General features: G+C 54.9%; 5 protein-coding genes across 5 annotated transcripts; 1 reads left to right on the top strand and 4 right to left on the bottom strand.

The window, feature by feature from the left end:
- Positions 1 to 60: 60 nt before the first annotated feature.
- F5Z01DRAFT_630168 (mitogen activated protein kinase) lies at positions 61 to 1,234 on the bottom strand (the record flags this gene model as incomplete). Its single annotated transcript, XM_046261706.1, has 3 exons — positions 61 to 437; positions 490 to 1,067; positions 1,119 to 1,234. 3 exons carry the CDS (start codon positions 1,232 to 1,234, stop codon positions 61 to 63), a joined length of 1,071 nt encoding a protein of 356 aa, XP_046114084.1.
- A 1,389-nt stretch (positions 1,235 to 2,623) lies between these two features.
- Positions 2,624 to 6,260, bottom strand: F5Z01DRAFT_667140 (uncharacterized protein). The gene is made up of 3 exons (XM_046264268.1): positions 5,345 to 6,260; positions 3,076 to 5,289; positions 2,624 to 3,020 (listed from the first exon to the last, which is right to left on the bottom strand). The coding sequence occupies exons 1-3, from the start codon at positions 5,957 to 5,959 to the stop codon at positions 3,009 to 3,011; spliced, it is 2,841 nt and encodes a 946-aa protein (XP_046114085.1). The 5' UTR covers positions 5,960 to 6,260; the 3' UTR covers positions 2,624 to 3,008.
- A 1,069-nt stretch (positions 6,261 to 7,329) lies between these two features.
- F5Z01DRAFT_678072 (uncharacterized protein) lies at positions 7,330 to 7,718 on the top strand (the record flags this gene model as incomplete). Its single annotated transcript, XM_046265419.1, has 2 exons — positions 7,330 to 7,367; positions 7,448 to 7,718. 2 exons carry the CDS (start codon positions 7,330 to 7,332, stop codon positions 7,716 to 7,718), a joined length of 309 nt encoding a protein of 102 aa, XP_046114086.1.
- A 166-nt stretch (positions 7,719 to 7,884) lies between these two features.
- F5Z01DRAFT_423554 (uncharacterized protein) lies at positions 7,885 to 10,162 on the bottom strand. The gene is made up of 3 exons (XM_046259633.1): positions 9,939 to 10,162; positions 8,356 to 9,852; positions 7,885 to 8,297 (listed from the first exon to the last, which is right to left on the bottom strand). The coding sequence occupies exons 1-3, from the start codon at positions 9,996 to 9,998 to the stop codon at positions 8,052 to 8,054; spliced, it is 1,803 nt and encodes a 600-aa protein (XP_046114087.1). The 5' UTR covers positions 9,999 to 10,162; the 3' UTR covers positions 7,885 to 8,051.
- Positions 10,163 to 11,540: 1,378 nt separating this feature from the next.
- F5Z01DRAFT_423551 (armadillo-type protein) lies at positions 11,541 to 16,501 on the bottom strand. The gene is made up of 10 exons (XM_046259632.1): positions 15,166 to 16,501; positions 14,921 to 15,109; positions 14,400 to 14,862; positions 14,225 to 14,340; positions 14,100 to 14,165; positions 13,823 to 14,047; positions 13,664 to 13,767; positions 13,360 to 13,618; positions 12,560 to 13,307; positions 11,541 to 12,499 (listed from the first exon to the last, which is right to left on the bottom strand). The coding sequence occupies exons 1-10, from the start codon at positions 16,018 to 16,020 to the stop codon at positions 11,748 to 11,750; spliced, it is 3,777 nt and encodes a 1,258-aa protein (XP_046114088.1). The 5' UTR covers positions 16,021 to 16,501; the 3' UTR covers positions 11,541 to 11,747.
- Between the last annotated feature and the right edge of the window lie 40 nt (positions 16,502 to 16,541).

The following is a 16,541-nucleotide window of genomic DNA, read 5'->3' on the forward strand; positions in this document are numbered from 1 at the left end:
CCGGCAGGTACATCGTTCGCTAGCGCAGCCATCCCCAATGCCTCGAATCTGCACGTCCGCTCATCGCATGACCTCCTGGTAGATCAATTGCTTCAGCTGCTCCTTGCTCAGGGTATCCTTGTGCTTGTCAAAGTCAAAAAACTCTTCGGGAATTGGCGGCGCGGTGGGCTCGTCCTCGGGGTCGTGGTACGGTTCGAGATACGGGTGCTTCAGCGCCTCCTCGACTGTGATGCGCTTGACCGGGTTGAAGGCCAGCAGCTTCTCCAGCAAGTCGAGGGCGAGATCCGATGTCTTGGGGAATAGGGTGCGGAAGGGCACCTTCTTCTTGAATGGCAAAGAGCGAATGTATTCACGAGCACGTCGTGACTTGATGCCATAGTAGTCTTCCATGGTCGGCGTACCAAGCACGTCAAGAATAAGGGTGAGTTGATGGTGGTCTGCACCTCATTAGCTTTCAATTTCGCCATCCGCGCCGCGCAAGAGACTCACAATCCTTTCCGGGGAACAAAGGCTTGCCGCTTAGCATCTCCGCCAGAATGCACCCCACCGACCAAACGTCAATGGCCTTGGTGTACTCCTTGAACGTCAACATGATTTCAGGGGCACGGTACCACCGCGTAGCCACGTATTCCGTCATGAAACCAGAGTTGTCCTCCTGCGAAGCTGCTGAACGCGCCAGACCAAAATCGCAAACCTTGAGATCGCAGTTGGCGTTCAACAGCAGATTGGATGGCTTCAAGTCTCGGTGCAGCACGTTGGCTGAGTGCATGGCCTTGAGCGCACGCAACGTCTGGTAGATGAAGTATTGGCAGTGGTCGTCGGAAAGGTCCTGGGTGCGGATAACGCGGTGCATGTCCGTCTCCATGAGCTCCTGGATGAGGTAGACCTCGTTGAACGAGTCGTAGCCGCGAGGTCGCTGGATGTCGAGGATCGAGATGATGTTTTCGTGGTTGAAGTAGCGGAGAAGCTTCATCTCGCGCAGGGTTCGCAAGCAGAACATGGAGTGGTCGAAAGGCGTGATCTTCTTGATAGCCACTTTCTGGCCCGAGGGCTTGTGTATCGCAGAACTGCCGGGTTAGCAGTGATCGCCAATATGGAGCACACCGAGCCTTCCTTACCATACGACACCATAAGCACCCTCACCGACGACATCCTGGATATCGTACTGCTCGCTGACGTTGAACGAGATCTTGCGAGACGCAGCCGCGTTGTTGGGCGGGTTGGAGCGGGACATGGTGGTGGCCCTCTGTTACCCTTCACCTCGACAGATCCAAAGGCAACGCCGTCTGTATTACTCGAATTAACTTTGTGGTACGTCGTCGGCTCGTCAAGTTTCTGCGCAGCTGGTATGGGGCTGTCGCAAAAGTTTCTGTGCCAAAAGTGATCAGCTTGTGCAATCGTGTGGACCAGCAAACACTGCGTGAACGTGAGCTGTAGAGGCAGCTTCTCGGGCGTGGCAGCTTGTCACTCCATTCAAGAGCACCTGATAACTGTCGCAGCTGGGGCGTTCATCAACAGAGTGTCTCGACACTAGCAAGCTCTTGCCGGCGAGAGAGTACCGATGTGCGCCTGTCACGGCTTCGCCTGATCAGAAGTCGAGCGTCCCGTCGTTAAGTTTAGCCTTCAAGCCTCGCTCAGGGACTGAGGGGTAGCTCTCGCAAGCTACGAGCTCGCCATTCCACACGTGTTCACGAAGCGCGTGCAAAGAAGTCTGTACTTACCTATTCAATCAGAAAAACAGCGTGGTGTACAGCAGAGATGGAGAAGACAGATGCAAGTCTCGGAACGGGTCTTCACGGTCAGCGCAACGAAAGGAGCACGAGGAAAGACGCCGCCGTGGTCGCTGAGTCGTTGCTGATGTTGCCCCGCTTCGTACAACCCGTCCGGGGCCGCGTTTAGTGGGCGAGACTGGACGTCGGCGTGCGCTGCCGACAGGGGTGCTGGGCAAGTACCTTTACCTGCAGGGTACCTGGGGCCAGGCACCGTATCAAGCTGGTTTTGCCAGCTTTGCTCATGTATAATGTACTATGGCTGATTGAATGTTCGCTACTAGTCAGGTATCATGTTTAGCGCAATAGAAGGCAGAGAGTCAGGGAACGGTATTTCCACCAAAGCGGGCGTTATAAGACGCGAGGACACATCAGTGTTGCGAGGGTCGAAATATATTGGCACAAAAGATCAAACCACGACTGGAGCTACCACTGGCCTACAACAAGTACATACGGAGGGAAATACCTCTATGTCGATAAGCTTGACTCTTGGCCGCGATCTTCAGGGCAGTCTCAAGTTCCCAGCTAAAGTGGTGCTTCACCTAAGTTACGTCTCAGGCGTAGCAAGGATGAAAGTGCCCACCTCTGAAACACCTGCTCCAGGCCGTCAGTCCACTTGCTTTCTTCAAAATTACACTCGCTGGCAGTGATTAACAATAACCCTTCCATCGGCACGTAAACGGCATCGACTGTCCACTTGATCACGCAGCCTTGTCGCCATCAGGTGCTTGTGCTCGGCGGCTACCCCTCGCTCCAATTGGACAGCGATCCAACGCCGGATGGACGTTCAATTATCACCGGCGCCTGTCGGGCTCGTGCTCCTAGTCAGAGTCGACAGAGAGCTGGCGGTCACAAAGTGCTTGATGAGCGAATTGAACTTTTGAAGATCAAGCTTTCTAAATATAGTAATCATCCTGTCAGGGCCTCCCTCCGGCACTCAACCGTTGAACCGCAAGCGCCGTCGAGATAGATAGCGTCGGTAGGTACATGCGCGAGAGTTGCTCAACTACGAAGTACGTACGTACAAACGCACAGCCCAGTCGATCATTCCACCCTGCACGCGAATCTCTAACTATTTGGACACAAAAGCACCTTGCGGACTTCACGCCAACTCCTGCCTCCCGCCTCGTAGAGCTCGTCGCCTTGTACGTGTATAAGGCCCCATCGTCTATGCAATGTCCATGCCCACAGTTTAGCGCCCGCTTGCCTACTACATTACACCCATTCACGTTATGACATCTACTGCATGACCTATCGTCTCGTCAGCGTCCGTGTTTAGTGGCTGGCGTACCAACAATCAACCCACCTTCTCCCGGAGCATGCCCAGCCATTGTGCAGCGCTCACGCCCTGGTCTGCCCGATCCTCCACCAACAACGTCTGGGCCCACAGCTTGAGACTCGGCTCGCCATCCTCGCGAACAATGTACAGGTGAGGCACTGTGATGCTGCCCACACCGAGTGACTTGTGATCCCGGCTCTTGTGCACGACGGCCCGCACTCTCTCGTTGAAGTCGCTCTCCAGTTCCGGGACGCGGCCCTTGCCGACTTGCAGCTGCGTCTTGTCCTCCACGCCAAACACGTCCTGGATGAGCTGAGGAACTGCGTCACGACCGACCCACAAGAACTGCGTTTGGCCATCGTCGATCAGGTATAGACCGTAAGGCACGAATCGTTCAGACGAGAGGTTCAAGGCAGGCGGCAGGACAATGTGTCCTGTCTCTGGCTCAGGTGTGCCTGCATTGTCTGGCATGTCGTGCAACGAGTAGAGGCGAGGGTAGATGTACCGCATCAGTAGTGGCGCCGGCAGCGTCGACAGCAAGCAGAGAGCGGCGGAGCGGATGTCGGTAGGAATCTGGGCAGATTTGCGGAGACCCACGTTCTTCATAAGACCGAGGAACAGGATAGGGAGGGCGCGCAGGTTCGAAGGGAACTGCAAGCCGCCGCCCATGCTGCCGCCCGCGAGTTCCTTCTTGAAGACTTGCAAGAGTTCCGTGACCTTGCTCTGCAGAGCGTCCCTTGCGGCATCGAGACCACTGCTGAGCGCGCGCTCCACAGCCTTGTGACTGAAGTAAGTAGTGATGGCCACCTGGTCAGCTGAGGCGTACACGTCAGACAAGTTGGCGGTCGTGGGCAGGGCCAAGGTCATAACGCGGATGCGACGCTCGCCATTGCACGTTGTGTGTAGCACCGCAGCCTGCAAGCACATAAAGTTCTTGGTCAAGCTCTCATCAATGGCCACCTCGACAACGTAGCATTGGTCGCGGGGGAAGGCTGGGAAAGCGCAGAGGTCGGAGCTCCTGTTGAAGAAATTGCCGTAGAACGAGTTCATGCGGAGGCCACTTGTGCCGCGAACCCTGAGCACAGCCTCCAGGCCGATCTCTGAAGACAAAAAGTCGCTGAATTCGGTGGCAAACTTCAAAGCATCCTCCGGTCTCGATGCATGCCATCCGGGATAGAACCAGGTTTGGCCACCGGTATACCTCGGCAAGTTGCTGAGTGACGCAACATCCTGGTACTGCGAGGCAAACAGGAACATGTCTACACAAACTTGGTTCTTGGAGCACTCCACAGCAAAGCTCTTGTAGAAGCTGTTTGCGGTCTGCAACAAGGCACCTTCTTTTGATGTTCCCAGCAGCTTCTTGTCTTCTCTCATCTCCAGCTTGCCGACGCCAAGGTTAGGGAGCGACGACGTCAGGACGACAATCTTTCCACCAAGGGCTGAAATGAGTTTGTGGCCAGCTCGAAGGGCCGATCCCATGCAGCTCATGTTGCTCTGATTGTTCTGGAACATGTTTGGTAGCTTGGTCAGGAAGGTCTCGATGCTCTGGCGGCTCTCGCTCAGGGTCACAAGCAGGTCGTGAGGCACTGGCAGGAATGGCTCGTCCAGGTCGCTGACCACCAGCTGGCTGACCTCACCATTCTCATCCTCGTCCTTGGGGACTGAGAAATAGTGCAGACTCGAATCCACAGCAAGGAAGCCCAGGCGTGTCCGTCGGTCTGCGTTGGGTATCCTGTTAAGACTGTCGAGAATCGTACGGGCAGCGGTGGCCACGAGACCATTGGAGACGGCGGCGTAACTGACGTCAAAGAGGAAAAGATAGACGAGTGGCTGTGGCGGGCGGACCATGTACTCCTGGGGCGCGACAAACTCGACAACAGAGTGGTTCAACTCGGCACGTTGCCAGCGGTCCACGCTCTGCTGCGACGCAGCATCCCAGTCGAAAGCCTGTGGGACATCGTTGCTCAGATTGCACATGTTACACCTCCAGCGATGTCCATGGTCGAGGAACGTCACGTATGGGTTGATGTATGTCCTGCACCGACGGCAGCGCGAGATGACCTGGTCCTGGATGACTGGAACATTGTCTTCGTCGTCGTGGAGCGAGGCGTAGGGCTGAACCACGAGCGCAAATGGCAGCTTTGACTTTTTGAGCAACGAGTGAGTCGTGGGGACGGCGTTGAGAGTCGAACGGATGTATTTCGAGGGGCAGTTCGCATCAGGCGAGGGCGTCACACTAGACTGTAGTTGGCGTCAGTTACGTCCCCGGGTTGTAGTTCGGCATTGCAGGACTCACATTGGGTGGCAGCGTGATAGGAGGAGGAGGCAGATCCAGCTCCGAGGCATTGAATGGCTGGTTCAGCAGGTCGGTAGGGTAGAGCTGGTTCATCGCGGCGCGAGGCGCCTGGGCCTGGGCTGGCTGACCTGGCTGCGGCTGTGCTCCCAAGTTCATTCCGCCCATACCCTGCGTGATACCTCCCACACCAGCGGCAGCTGGAGCTGCCGGCGCTGGGTAGCCGTACTCATGCGTGGGGTACCCAGGTTGCCCCGGCTGTGGTTGTTGAGGCTGCTGGACCGGATAGCCTGGCTGCGGTGGTTGCTGCGGGTACTGATAGCCCGGAGCCTGCGCCGGCTGTTGCTCTGGTTGAGGATAACCTCCATATTGGGGAGCGCCGGCTTGGGGCTGCAGACCGTACTGAGCAGGCGCAGCACCCTGTGCCTGAGCTCCTACGGCAGCATTGGCACCCGAACCCACGTCGAAGGCGCCCGCGGCGTAGCCTCGCTTCTTCTTCTTTCCTTGCGCTGCATGTTCGGGCTGGGGCGCACCCTGGGCGGGGTTCTGCTGGTCGGCATGCTGCTCGTCGTACTGTTGACCCGGTTGGCCGTAGCCTTCGTTCGGGGGCGCAGACATGCTGAATCACCGGTGGACAGTCGGCTGTCAGGTTGATAGAGGAATACGTCGTCGGATTGTGGGGAGATGCGGCGGTACAAGGGATCGCACGCGCGCGTTGTCGAGGAGACTTTGGAGGAGGAGAACCTAGTCCCTAGACCGACGGCTGGAGCGAGTCGATGGTCGATAGGCGGCGACTTGCAGAAGAAGGGACTTGCAAGTCGTCTAGCGGTCGACAAATTCGATCTTTGGGGGGAGGGACGGGGCAAGGTGAGGTGGGAGGTTGGAGGCCGAAGGTGCTGAGCTCGGCCAGAAGCTCAGTGTGGTGGTGGCCTTTTCGTCACCGCTCTATGGCCACAAGGAGGGGTGCAGGGGTACCTATGTTCAAGTGGGAGCCACTACAAATTCGATGTACCTTGCAGCAGAACGGGGCAACTTGAGGTCCAATTGTTCTGGCTGTCCTCCTATCACCCGCAGCAATGGTCTGATCCTTGATATATTCGATTTTAGTCCTGTGTCCTAGCGTTTACCATGACGACCCTCATCGAGAATCATGGCCACGCTGTCGACTTCTGGCTTTCAGGGTATGCACTTTGGTGTGTACCTGCCACATTCCATCGGAGCGGCTGAACTAGGACCCGATAGCCTGGCGCCTCTTCTGGGGCGGCGTGGCTGTGATAATTACTACTAGTAAGTGCGTATTCTCTATTACTCCGTACAAGCAAAGTTGACTATTATTGCTACGAAGCTCCAATAAGGCTCATTTGGATAATCCGTCGACGCTTAATTTACAGGGAAATTTTGAGGCAAACCCAAGGGGCGATCGTTACCTCCTTCATGCAGAGGAGTCGTCGTCACCTGCATAAGCAAATCGTACTTCGTGCTCTACCACGCGCTCTGTCTGCCGCGCAGGGACGTGGTCATCTAAAGAGTCTGATGCGATGCCTCTACGTACTGAATCTGTATCACCAAGGGTGATGATCATTTGCTATATATCCAAGCCCCAGACTGGCCAGCTTCTCCGTGGTATTTGATTGCGGCTGTAAGGCCTCCAATCGCTAGGCCCGCCATTAAGATAGCGGCTAGAGCTGAACCACCCCGCTAGCCGCGAATCCAGATTCCAGACGGGGATTTAATTAACTTGCGAAACGTACGAATACTGGACCCTGAACTACGATCCGCGCAAGGGCGATTGAAGAGAACAGCTGCAACAATCCCTCCTCCATCCCAAACCTGTCGCACGTTTTCCTCACACACACCCATAGGGCCGTTTCTTCCTCTGCTCTCCCTCTGATCATAATACCTCGATCCGCACAGTTCACACGAGCGAGACGAACCCTGTCGAGTCGCCTTCTCCCTTGTTCATACCCCTCCAGCTTCAATTCGGCACCATGGCATGGGGATCGTCGCGAGAGCCCTCGACTTTTAGGTACGTACGGATACAGAAAACCCTACTTGGGCCCTCACTTGTAATTGCATGGCACGTGCAGGCGCTGACATCCCCACCAGCAAGGTCTTCCCTCTCGTCGTCGTCGTCCTCTTCCTCGCCATCGCCGGCTACATTGGCTACCAGATCTACCTGTCTGCACAGCAGATAGGCAACACGGCTTCCGAGCGCATGAACAAGAAGAATGTTGTGTGGACCAAGGACGGATTGAAGGTGGGCGTGAAGTCCATCCAGAACGAGAAATACGTGGACGAGACGCAGAGCTGGGTCGTCAAGGCATGGAACCTGGGCAAGGACGGAGCGCGAGCATCGGGAGGCGATAAGAAAGATTGAGAAAGGGACGGCGGACTCGTGGAACGGGGTGCAATGGGTCTTTATGAGTAAGCACGTCTGCACATGATGCGTACGGAAAAGTTTCGACCATGGCGCTGGTATATAATGGCTGATCAGTATCCTTATTGCGGATGGTGTCAATATTGAGCAGCAGCCATTAGGCAATAAGGAGTGTCCTGCACTTGGGCACAGCTGTTGATACGTGATACTCAGCCGTAGGTACCTACATCTTGCTCACCAACGCCAGCGACTTTGCCGAGAGAGTACGGTATCTTCTTTTCTTCTTGAATAGTACGTACAACGCCCGGGGAGACGAGATCTAGCTATGTTCTTCTAAGACTGTGCCGAGGCGTCCTCCATTTGCGCGCTATGCCATCGCGATTTCGGCGGCCACTGATCTCCCAGCGGATTCAGCAGTTGCTGTCCCGGCGGCTGCATCGCTGCCTTTTGCTTTGCCTGATACTCCGCTGCCGACGCATTCTTGCTCGAAAGGAGCTTCTCAAAGTCCGGCCCGGTGGGGAGGTGCTTGGCCATGAGACCATCGCGGCGTATGAGCATTGACGGTATGCGGAGGTTGAGCTAGTCGTGGTCAGTGACAGCTCGCAAAGGGTTGGGATGGGATGTGCTGTTCACTCACTTGTGTCAACATGTGCGCGTATCTCACGCCAAGCTGGTTTCCGATGAATTCCAAACGCCCCTTTATCCAGGCTCGCTGGGAGTCGGTCGCGTAGTCCTGACCCAGGACGCAGGTCAGGGGCCACGTCAAGAAGTATCCAGGCAGACCCTTCTCGGCATCCTCTTGGCCGCATATGAAGGAAGACAGATTGGCCCTCTCTAGAAGGTGTTTGCGGTTGGCGAACCAGCCTAGCTGGAATGGCACGGAGGCCAGGATATCCGTGATGCACTCAACGCATGTCCGCGCTGCTGTGGCGTATTCCGGTGTTGTCCTGTAGTCTAATGGGGCGCACACCCAAGCAGCCCCACGGACGATCAGAGAAGCTAGGATGATCCTTGATGTCCGCATCAGATTCCACACGCTCGGCAGCCACAGATCTTGGTAGGCATCGACCCTGCCGGGGAAGACCTCTGCCTTGGAGTAGTCCCCGTTCGGCACATTGTCCTCCCAGGCAACCGTCGTGAATTGGAAGCACTCTGGGAGATCTTTCGACCAGGCAACGCATTCCTGGTCCATGAGCTGGCATTTGCGCATGAGATCCAGGATGAGTTCAATGTTCTCGGCCGACCGCGTGAGCGTCGCAAGCAAGCGATTGACCTCTGCGCGTAGCTCGCCGACGCGGATAGCGATGCGCTGGCATGACGCAGCCGACTCATCTTTGACGGCGTCGTTGATCCACCAGTCCACGCCCATGATGGGGGCCTTGCCGCTGCTCAACGTGTGGATGATCATCTGGGTTCGGACGGCAATGAAGAGATGAAGTCCCGCTTTGGTGCGTAGTTGTTTCTTGCCCCTTGCGCGGACGAGTTGAATGGCGCCTTCAATGTGTGACCCCCAGGCGAGCATGCCGAGCTGCTTTGCGGAGATGTTCTCGAACAAGCCTAATAGCAGGATAGCCGCCAACGTGGAGTCCTGCTTGGCGAGCTCTGGGTCTCGGAGTGCTTTGTACGTCGAGGAAAGAGCCTTTGTGTACCTCGACAGTGCAATTTTCTCAAAATCATGGCCGACGCCGACCCTGTTTCCCAGACTCGCAAATGCACAAGCGTCGAAGGCATTCTTGAAGTGCTCAGCGGGACGTTCCGTCTTCATCAGGGGGAGGAGGTACTCCATGAAGCCTCGTGTTGAGCCCTGGCGGGGGATGAGAACATAGTTAGAGACAAAGTGACAAGATGCCTGCTGGTCCAAAGGAAGCTGTAGAGCGGAGACGACATAGCTACTTTGTGAAGGAGTCGGCGACTTTTGCAACTGTTTGCTAGATGGACTACCGTCGGGGGACAGCACTGTCATGGTCGCGTCAGGGTTGATCTTCTGCGTGGTGGACTTCTTGTTGGCCTTCCTAGCCCGACGCTCCGTCGCCTGCGTCTCATTGCGAAATACCAGGTCAAACTCGTCCTTGTAGCCCGGGCAGACTCTTCGAGACTTGGCGCACTGGTTGCATGTTGGCTTGGTCTCGTCGCACTTTGCATCGTGTCAGTTGAGCCTGCATGTCGCCATCGGGCGGCAGGCGGCGGTGAGATTGAGGACGGGCGTGAGCGAGAACGAACCTTGATCCGACGGGTTCTGCACATCTGGCAGCCTCGAGACGGCTTTCCGCAGTAGACCATGATGGTTCAGTAAGTCAAGGTACGTTCACCGCACCGTGAATTGAGTTCAGGCAATGAATGGACAGGTCGAAATGTGGTGCGGAATTGTGATGATCAACAAGTTAACTAAGCATTGAAAGCAAATGGGAGACGCGGTGGGTGGGTGATGTTTTCTACGCAGGGGTTTCAGGTGCCAGGCAGGCAAGCAGGGGATGGGATGCTGAAGCGACTTTTGACGAGTAGGGGCTACTCCGGTTCCCCGCAGAGATCTCCAAGCTCCAGTCTTGTTACTCTGTGCATAAAGTGAAGTTTAGCCGGCGATTAGAGGTCTTCGAGTGCGCAGGACGCCATGAGGATTGCACGACGCGGTGAGTATCCACGCACTGCAGACGAGGTGCCGTGGTCTGGACGCTCTTCGCTTTGCTTACCCCTAGACGGGTGTCGAGCTTGTTTCGTGGAAGAGCGATGGAGTTTGCTCGTTCAAAGGCCGACCAGACAGGGATCGACAGAGCACAATCAATGCACTGCACGCCAGAGTCCAGACACGGGCAATTGGGTGGACCATCATCCCTTAGCAACGTCCGGCTGCCAGCTGGCTGTCTTCTCAAATCTTAGCTGACAGTCAACCCATCCGTCCCCGCCCCCGCAAACAGACATCAAATGACAAGAAGCCGTACCTACAGCTACTAACTAGTCTCGATATGGAGGGAAGACGGGCTTGTGCGAGGCTGGCCAGCATTGGCCATTACCCAGGCCCCAGAGTCAACGATCGCGGCAGGCCTCATCATTGCCTCTTAAGAATCCCTAACCAGCGTGACCCGCAGGGTAGGCTGTACTACTTGCACTGGCGGAATGACCAGTCACATCTAACTTCATGTTGCTATATACTACGATTCCGTGTTAAGTCTCCCTGAGTATTATGGCTTTCTCCTCAAACAGTCCGCTCGCGTGCCTAAACACGCACACCAGCTTTGTAAGTTATTACAAGTAGAAGGATGCGCCAACCTACGCTTTTCCCTGACCCTCAACACACACCATCATCTGCCAAGCATCCTGTGCCGAGGCAGAAGGCATGCATGGACTGCCATCACTATCAACTACGGACCAACCAGACAAGTTAGAGGCCATTTCTCTGAGGCAGTCAGCCTCACTATTATAGCTACATCACAAAGCCGAGGCTTTGAAGTGCCCGCAAGAAATTCCTATCTCGGAAATCAACTTCGTCTCGCGCCTGGGACCAGTCATCAACGACAAGCCGTCTCAATGATGGCACCAACAAGAGACTCAGCAAGTCCAATGGTGACCGTACCACGCAAAATCCATTCCAGCCTATGGAGATCTGCAATATGCTGTTCATCTATACATCTGTTTGTACTGCCACGTTCCATGCATGCCCATGCCGCCCCCCCGAACCGTGGAACTGCTGCTACCGTAGTGAAGCAAGCCCCTTTTGATCCCACCCTTTGCCTCCTTTGCGCGTACCAGCGCTTTCATCCTATTCACGAGCGAACATTAGCTAGGAGCATGCAGCGACTTGCCAGCGTGAGAGTGCCCTCAGCAAGAGCAATGCCCAGTTGCCACTATCGTAGAGAATCATTGTAGCAGCTCCCAGCTGACAACCCTCTTCCCAACACGCGTCTGCGGCGGAGATTGTGGCATATCTCGTCTACGCAAAGCAATACTGCCCGCAATGATGACCTTTCGATACTTCTCGCGTCTCCTCTTCTCAGCTTCATGCCTCTCGCGATCAGATGGGCCTACTCCGGTGCTCTATCCATCGAATAAGCCTGATACTCCCTCCAAGGGGTCGGGAGTCCCCCCTCGCGGCTGGCTGTCCAGGGGATTGCCACCCTGCGCTGGCGCCGCGGCCTCCATGAAAGCCTGCGCCATCTTTGTACGTGTGGGCTTCCTGCCTCGGTTCGAGTTGCCAAACCCTGTGCTCTTAACCATCTTACCCATCTCTGCCACGCTCACGCCCTTGAGATCTTTGAGCATGTCGAGCACGATGGACCTTTGCTGTCGCGTATGTGAACCAGGCTTGGCGGTGTAGGCGCCGAGTCGTTCCAGATCACTCTCCTTGACGTTGGGTAGCGACAGAATCACGTTCCGTGGTGTGGTCGTCAGGGGTCCGTAGTGTACCACAATTGAAGCAATCAGCGAGGCCAGGTCCTTCTGCAGGTCTACAAAGTAGGGTTCGTGGAAGGATGTGATGCAAGCCTGGAGCACTTCTGTCGAGATGTACTCCCGAATCACCGATGCTATTTCGGGGGACATAGGCGAGTTGTCCACATCGGGTAACGCAGCCTTCTTCGATCCAGGAGGATCTGAACTGAACTCTGGGACCAGCGACACGAAAAGCCGGAGGATCATGCTGCAGCAGCGTGTATCCTTCATCCGAATACCATGAGCGCAGAACACCAAGAGAGGTTCTACAATCTGCTGGTTCATCAAGCAGAATTTACGAAGCGTGGGGTACTTCACAGTAGCCTCCCCCTCGCTGGCAGGCTTCAAGGTGCGTGGGTCTGATCACAAGATTGTTAGTCTCTGCGCGGCTTCACGAGACGTGTATCGTGGCAACTTACTGAGCTTGGACGGATCCAGAAAGTCGGCCACCATGAGCGTAGCCGTGTAGGTGACCTGGCGCAGGATGCTTTCCGACTTCATCTCCTCCTTGAGAGCACTATCGCCGTCGGCAGAGATGATTTTCTGTTCTTCCATGCGAGCCCATTCTCCGGTGATCTTCGTGTCGGTTTGTCTGAAACAGGCCTCGAGCAAGTGAGGAAAGAAGGTCTGTCGGCAGTCGACCGGGCAATCGTCTACCAGGTACCGGACCAGGTTGAGTAGATGGCTTTGCTGGTGAGTAGACAGCCATGTTGAATCAGCAAAAAACGACTGTGCGAGGGGTTCCGCGAGCTGAGAGTCGCTGTAGAACAAGGACTCCAACCTGCTCATGCAGTAGATGATGGAGTAGGCAGTTTCGCGCACAAACCGGACAGAACCCCGTACTGTCGACGCAAAGCCTTCCACTGTCCCCTTCTTATCTTGCACCCGAGCATAAAAGTCGTCTTTGCTGCCCTCGGAAATGCCCGACTGCCAAAAGCGATCGCTCAGTACCCGATCCACCATGGAGCGCATGTCCGGAGGCACACCCATCCAGTTCTGTGGATTATGTGACGCGTGTGCGTAGCTCAGGAATCTCAGTACATCTGCCAGTATCGTGGTAAAGCCATCCTGCCAGAGCGCATGCGATGCCTGAAACGCAGGCGATGAGCGACTTAGGCGCTCTACAGAGAAAGCTAAGAAGCTCTTGGTGGCTCGAAGAGGCAATGTCTTTAGAGTATCAGCACCGCTTCATGCTATATCGCCTCCGCATGGAACTTACCTTTAACCTCTCCTCAAGCTCCGCCTGAATAGCGAGACCTTCTGAGTCCAAGGGGCAAGAGCCCCAGTCTTGTATTTCATGCGCACGGTGCTTGGCCAGATAGGCCTGCGCTTTGTCCAATCCAAGAAGTTCACAGAAGCCCGGGTACGAGCCTAGCGAAGACTGGATAGTAGTATCTTGCCACTGTGACTTGACAGGATCAATGAATTCGCGGAGCCGGGGGATCTTGGCATCCACGTTGATCTTGTCCGTTCTATGACTGCAATGGTCAGATTATGATGATGAAAACATCCGAGAAACGTACACAATAATGAATAAAAAGCTTTTGTAAGCAATGGTACGTTTCTCGTCGAGTACCCCGGATGCCAGCATTTCGTTCACGCGATGTGAAATCTGGTCGTAGACATCCTGGCGCTTCGTTAGCCGCTACCATCATTGCTGCTGGCAGTACCATGTAACTCACGATCAAATGGTCTGGCATTTCCGACGCCAAGCGTTGCAGTTCAACCATACTCTCGCCCTGCAGGTCTTTAACAGCCTCATTGAACGCCTTGTATTCGGGCTCAGGGTTAGGCCAAGTCATCAGAATGTGCTCAAGTACTTTCAACATGAAATCCGTCTGGTTGCTGAGAGCAGTTGTGGAAAAATACACCAGCAACTGGAGGCATCTCTTGCGGATGACGGGATCCTACCCATTACGTTAGGCGCCTGCGCAACACAAAATCAAGAGTGAGACTCACGTCGAATTGAATTTCGATCAGCTTGTTGCACCAGGCCTCCAGATTCGCCTCGATGGAGCCAATGGCCTGTTCGTGTTCATGATCAGCGCCAGTTATACCTTCTGCTTGGTTCCTAGCTGACGTACCTCACGATCGCTGTTCGCTGTCTTCCAGGCTTTGAACCCCTTCAACATGGCTTCGATGACAGTAAACTGACAATCAACGCGCAGAGCTGGTTGCGAGTGCTTGTCGTAATTTTGTTCTATGATCGATCAGCTCACCACACAGGAGCGAGGCGACCCGGATTCGTGCTCGACTTACTATTGAGACCCTCGCCCGGAGGATAAAGGTTGTGGAGGACTTGATCTGTAGTGCTCAAGATGTGTGTCACCGCATCTGCCAACCTGAGTCTCACAATGGCTTCAACGAGTTGACAGGTAAAGCGCCGGTAATTTCCGAGGAATGCATGTCGCTCAGGCATAGTGTCGGTATCTTCCATGAGAAAGAGCAAAGGCGGTTCCTCAGAGTCTTCTGGCAAGTGTTCGTAGCGCACCAAGCGCGTCGTAGCAATCTCTAGCAAAGGACCGATCATGTTCGTGAAGCGATCTTTGCTTACAGACTTACAGTTGAGGAGTTTGCCCCAAGTCACGACCGCAGGTATCGACACCATCAAGCTCTGATGTTGAGCAACTTGGATCAGAAGATGCAGAAAAGGGTCGACATCTGTGCCCTCAGGCACCTCATCGAATTTGCGCGCAAGATATTCTCCAATAGAAGCCAGAAGCTTGTTTATGATTAGAGCGCATTCTTAAAATCCGCCAATGGTAACACTGATAGCTTACCTCTGATAACTTTTTGAGGACAAGATACTTGTCATCATCAATATCGTTAGGGTCGACCTGCGAATACTCGAAGAGATTTTTGAAAAGTTGCACGGGCCACTCCCTGTACATCGGCACAACCAGGTCATGGAACTCTGTATCGTTGAAGTTGATGCGGCCATACATGCCATGAAGAGCTTCGAGGGCCCCCTAAGCTTGTGAATTAGCTCTGCATGTGCCATACCTGCGGAAGCATTGAATCAAACCTTTTGCACATCGGCACTCTGCACCGCCAGGCCTCCACACAGTACTTCAACGGCATCAGCAGCGATGATGGCTTTTGGAATGGCCCAAGGCAGTTGTGTCTGCATCGTGGCGAGACACTTCACGGCACATGACTCGGTTTGGCTGTCGCGAAGTCCAGAAGATATGCAGAGCTTCAGGAACTCGGCGATCCGGGTCAGCCACCCTTCATGCCCATGGCGAACCTCAGGGCCGGCCTGCCTATTAGGGAACACCTCGACGAGGACAGAGGTTGGCGTAAAGATTTCGACACAAGCCTTGCTAAGAATTCCTTCGCGGAAGCTAACCACGGGATCATCGCCAGTGAAAACCTCATCCGAAAGCGTCTCCAGAACAGACAGGACGAACTCCTTGTGTGCTGGCGAGTCTGGCACGTTCCATAGCTCGACGAGTCGCGTGTCCATGTCCATCCATTCTGCACCCCATGATCTCTTGGCCACCTCGATCCAAAGTTGGGCAGTCTTGTTCCTCAGAAATGACGGGTCGTCTTGCGCAATAGTCTGGCTCAGTTCCAGGACCCAACGGAGCAATGCCTCTTTCTGTGCCTCTCCATACTCTGACCACTGGTAGCGGATGGAGTATTCCAGCAACGAAAGGCCATAATGCCGCACGATATGCGGCTGAGACCTGTCGCTCCCCAAATTATGTCCAAAGAGCGGGCCTCGTGATGTACCCTTGAGTTTCTCCAGAAAATCTTGCGCTTCCCGCCGTGCCTCGTTCGTTGACTGCGGGCTATGCACGATCTCGAGAGCTTGGCGAATTTGCGAGAAAACTTCAGTGCTGCTAGGCTCATAGCCCTGCTGGCCGTTGGTATCCATGCTGAGGCGGAACAGACTCGGGGTGGTACGACACACAGGCCGCCCGAGAAGGCAGCGATGAAGGCGTGAGTGTCTGTGCAGGCGTAACTTGGCTCGAGGGAGGTCGCGCGTTGTACAATAAAGACCGGTCGTTTGTGCGTAGTTCCTCCGTTCGTGTGGAAAGCTCGAATGTGGTCGGTTCGGAGAGAGCAGCTCACTTCTCGACAGTGGTTTCACGCGAGGCTGACGTTTGTAGCCTGTAGGTCTTGGAACTCTCGTATCGCAAACGTGGGGACGAACAGGTACCGGTCTGTTGAAGCGGCAGAGAGCAAAAGCTGGTCAGTACGGATGTAAGGATGAAGATGTATAGTGGATAGGCAAATTGAACAAAGAGGGACGAAAGCAAACAAAGAGAATGTCAACCGTGCTGCACGTATTAGAGCTACTTGAGCAAATTCACGGATGATGAGCGCACTTTGCATGGTGCTTCGACATCGAATGCTTCCCAGCTGCAGTGCAGGGAATACTGGCCAGCCAGCAGG

The sequence above is a fragment of the Emericellopsis atlantica genome, assembly GCF_019669845.1.
Source record: "Emericellopsis atlantica unplaced genomic scaffold F5Z01scaffold_41, whole genome shotgun sequence".
In the NCBI taxonomy this organism is placed as follows: Eukaryota; Fungi; Ascomycota; class Sordariomycetes; order Hypocreales; family Bionectriaceae; genus Emericellopsis; species Emericellopsis atlantica.

Bases quoted from the DNA above. Each gene is read 5' to 3' on its own strand.
- F5Z01DRAFT_667140 (XM_046264268.1), bottom strand. From the start codon at position 5,959: ATGTCTGCGCCCCCGAACGAAGGCTACGGCCAACCGGGTCAACAGTAC. The intron at 5,290-5,344 runs GTGAGTCCTGCA...CGCCAACTACAG, and splicing joins CTATCACGCTGCCACCCAAT to TCTAGTGTGACGCCCTCGCC.
- F5Z01DRAFT_423554 (XM_046259633.1), bottom strand. From the start codon at position 9,998: ATGGTCTACTGCGGAAAGCCGTCTCGAGGCTGCCAGATGTGCAGAACC. The intron at 9,853-9,938 runs GTTCGTTCTCGC...CACGATGCAAAG, and splicing joins GCAGAACCCGTCGGATCAAG to TGCGACGAGACCAAGCCAAC. The intron at 8,298-8,355 runs GTGAGTGAACAG...GACCACGACTAG, and splicing joins ACGCGCACATGTTGACACAA to CTCAACCTCCGCATACCGTC.
- F5Z01DRAFT_423551 (XM_046259632.1), bottom strand. From the start codon at position 16,020: ATGGATACCAACGGCCAGCAGGGCTATGAGCCTAGCAGCACTGAAGTT. The intron at 15,110-15,165 runs GTTTGATTCAAT...TCACAAGCTTAG, and splicing joins AGAGTGCCGATGTGCAAAAG to GGGGCCCTCGAAGCTCTTCA. The intron at 13,619-13,663 runs GTACGTTTCTCG...TGACCATTGCAG, and splicing joins AGCTTTTTATTCATTATTGT to TCATAGAACGGACAAGATCA.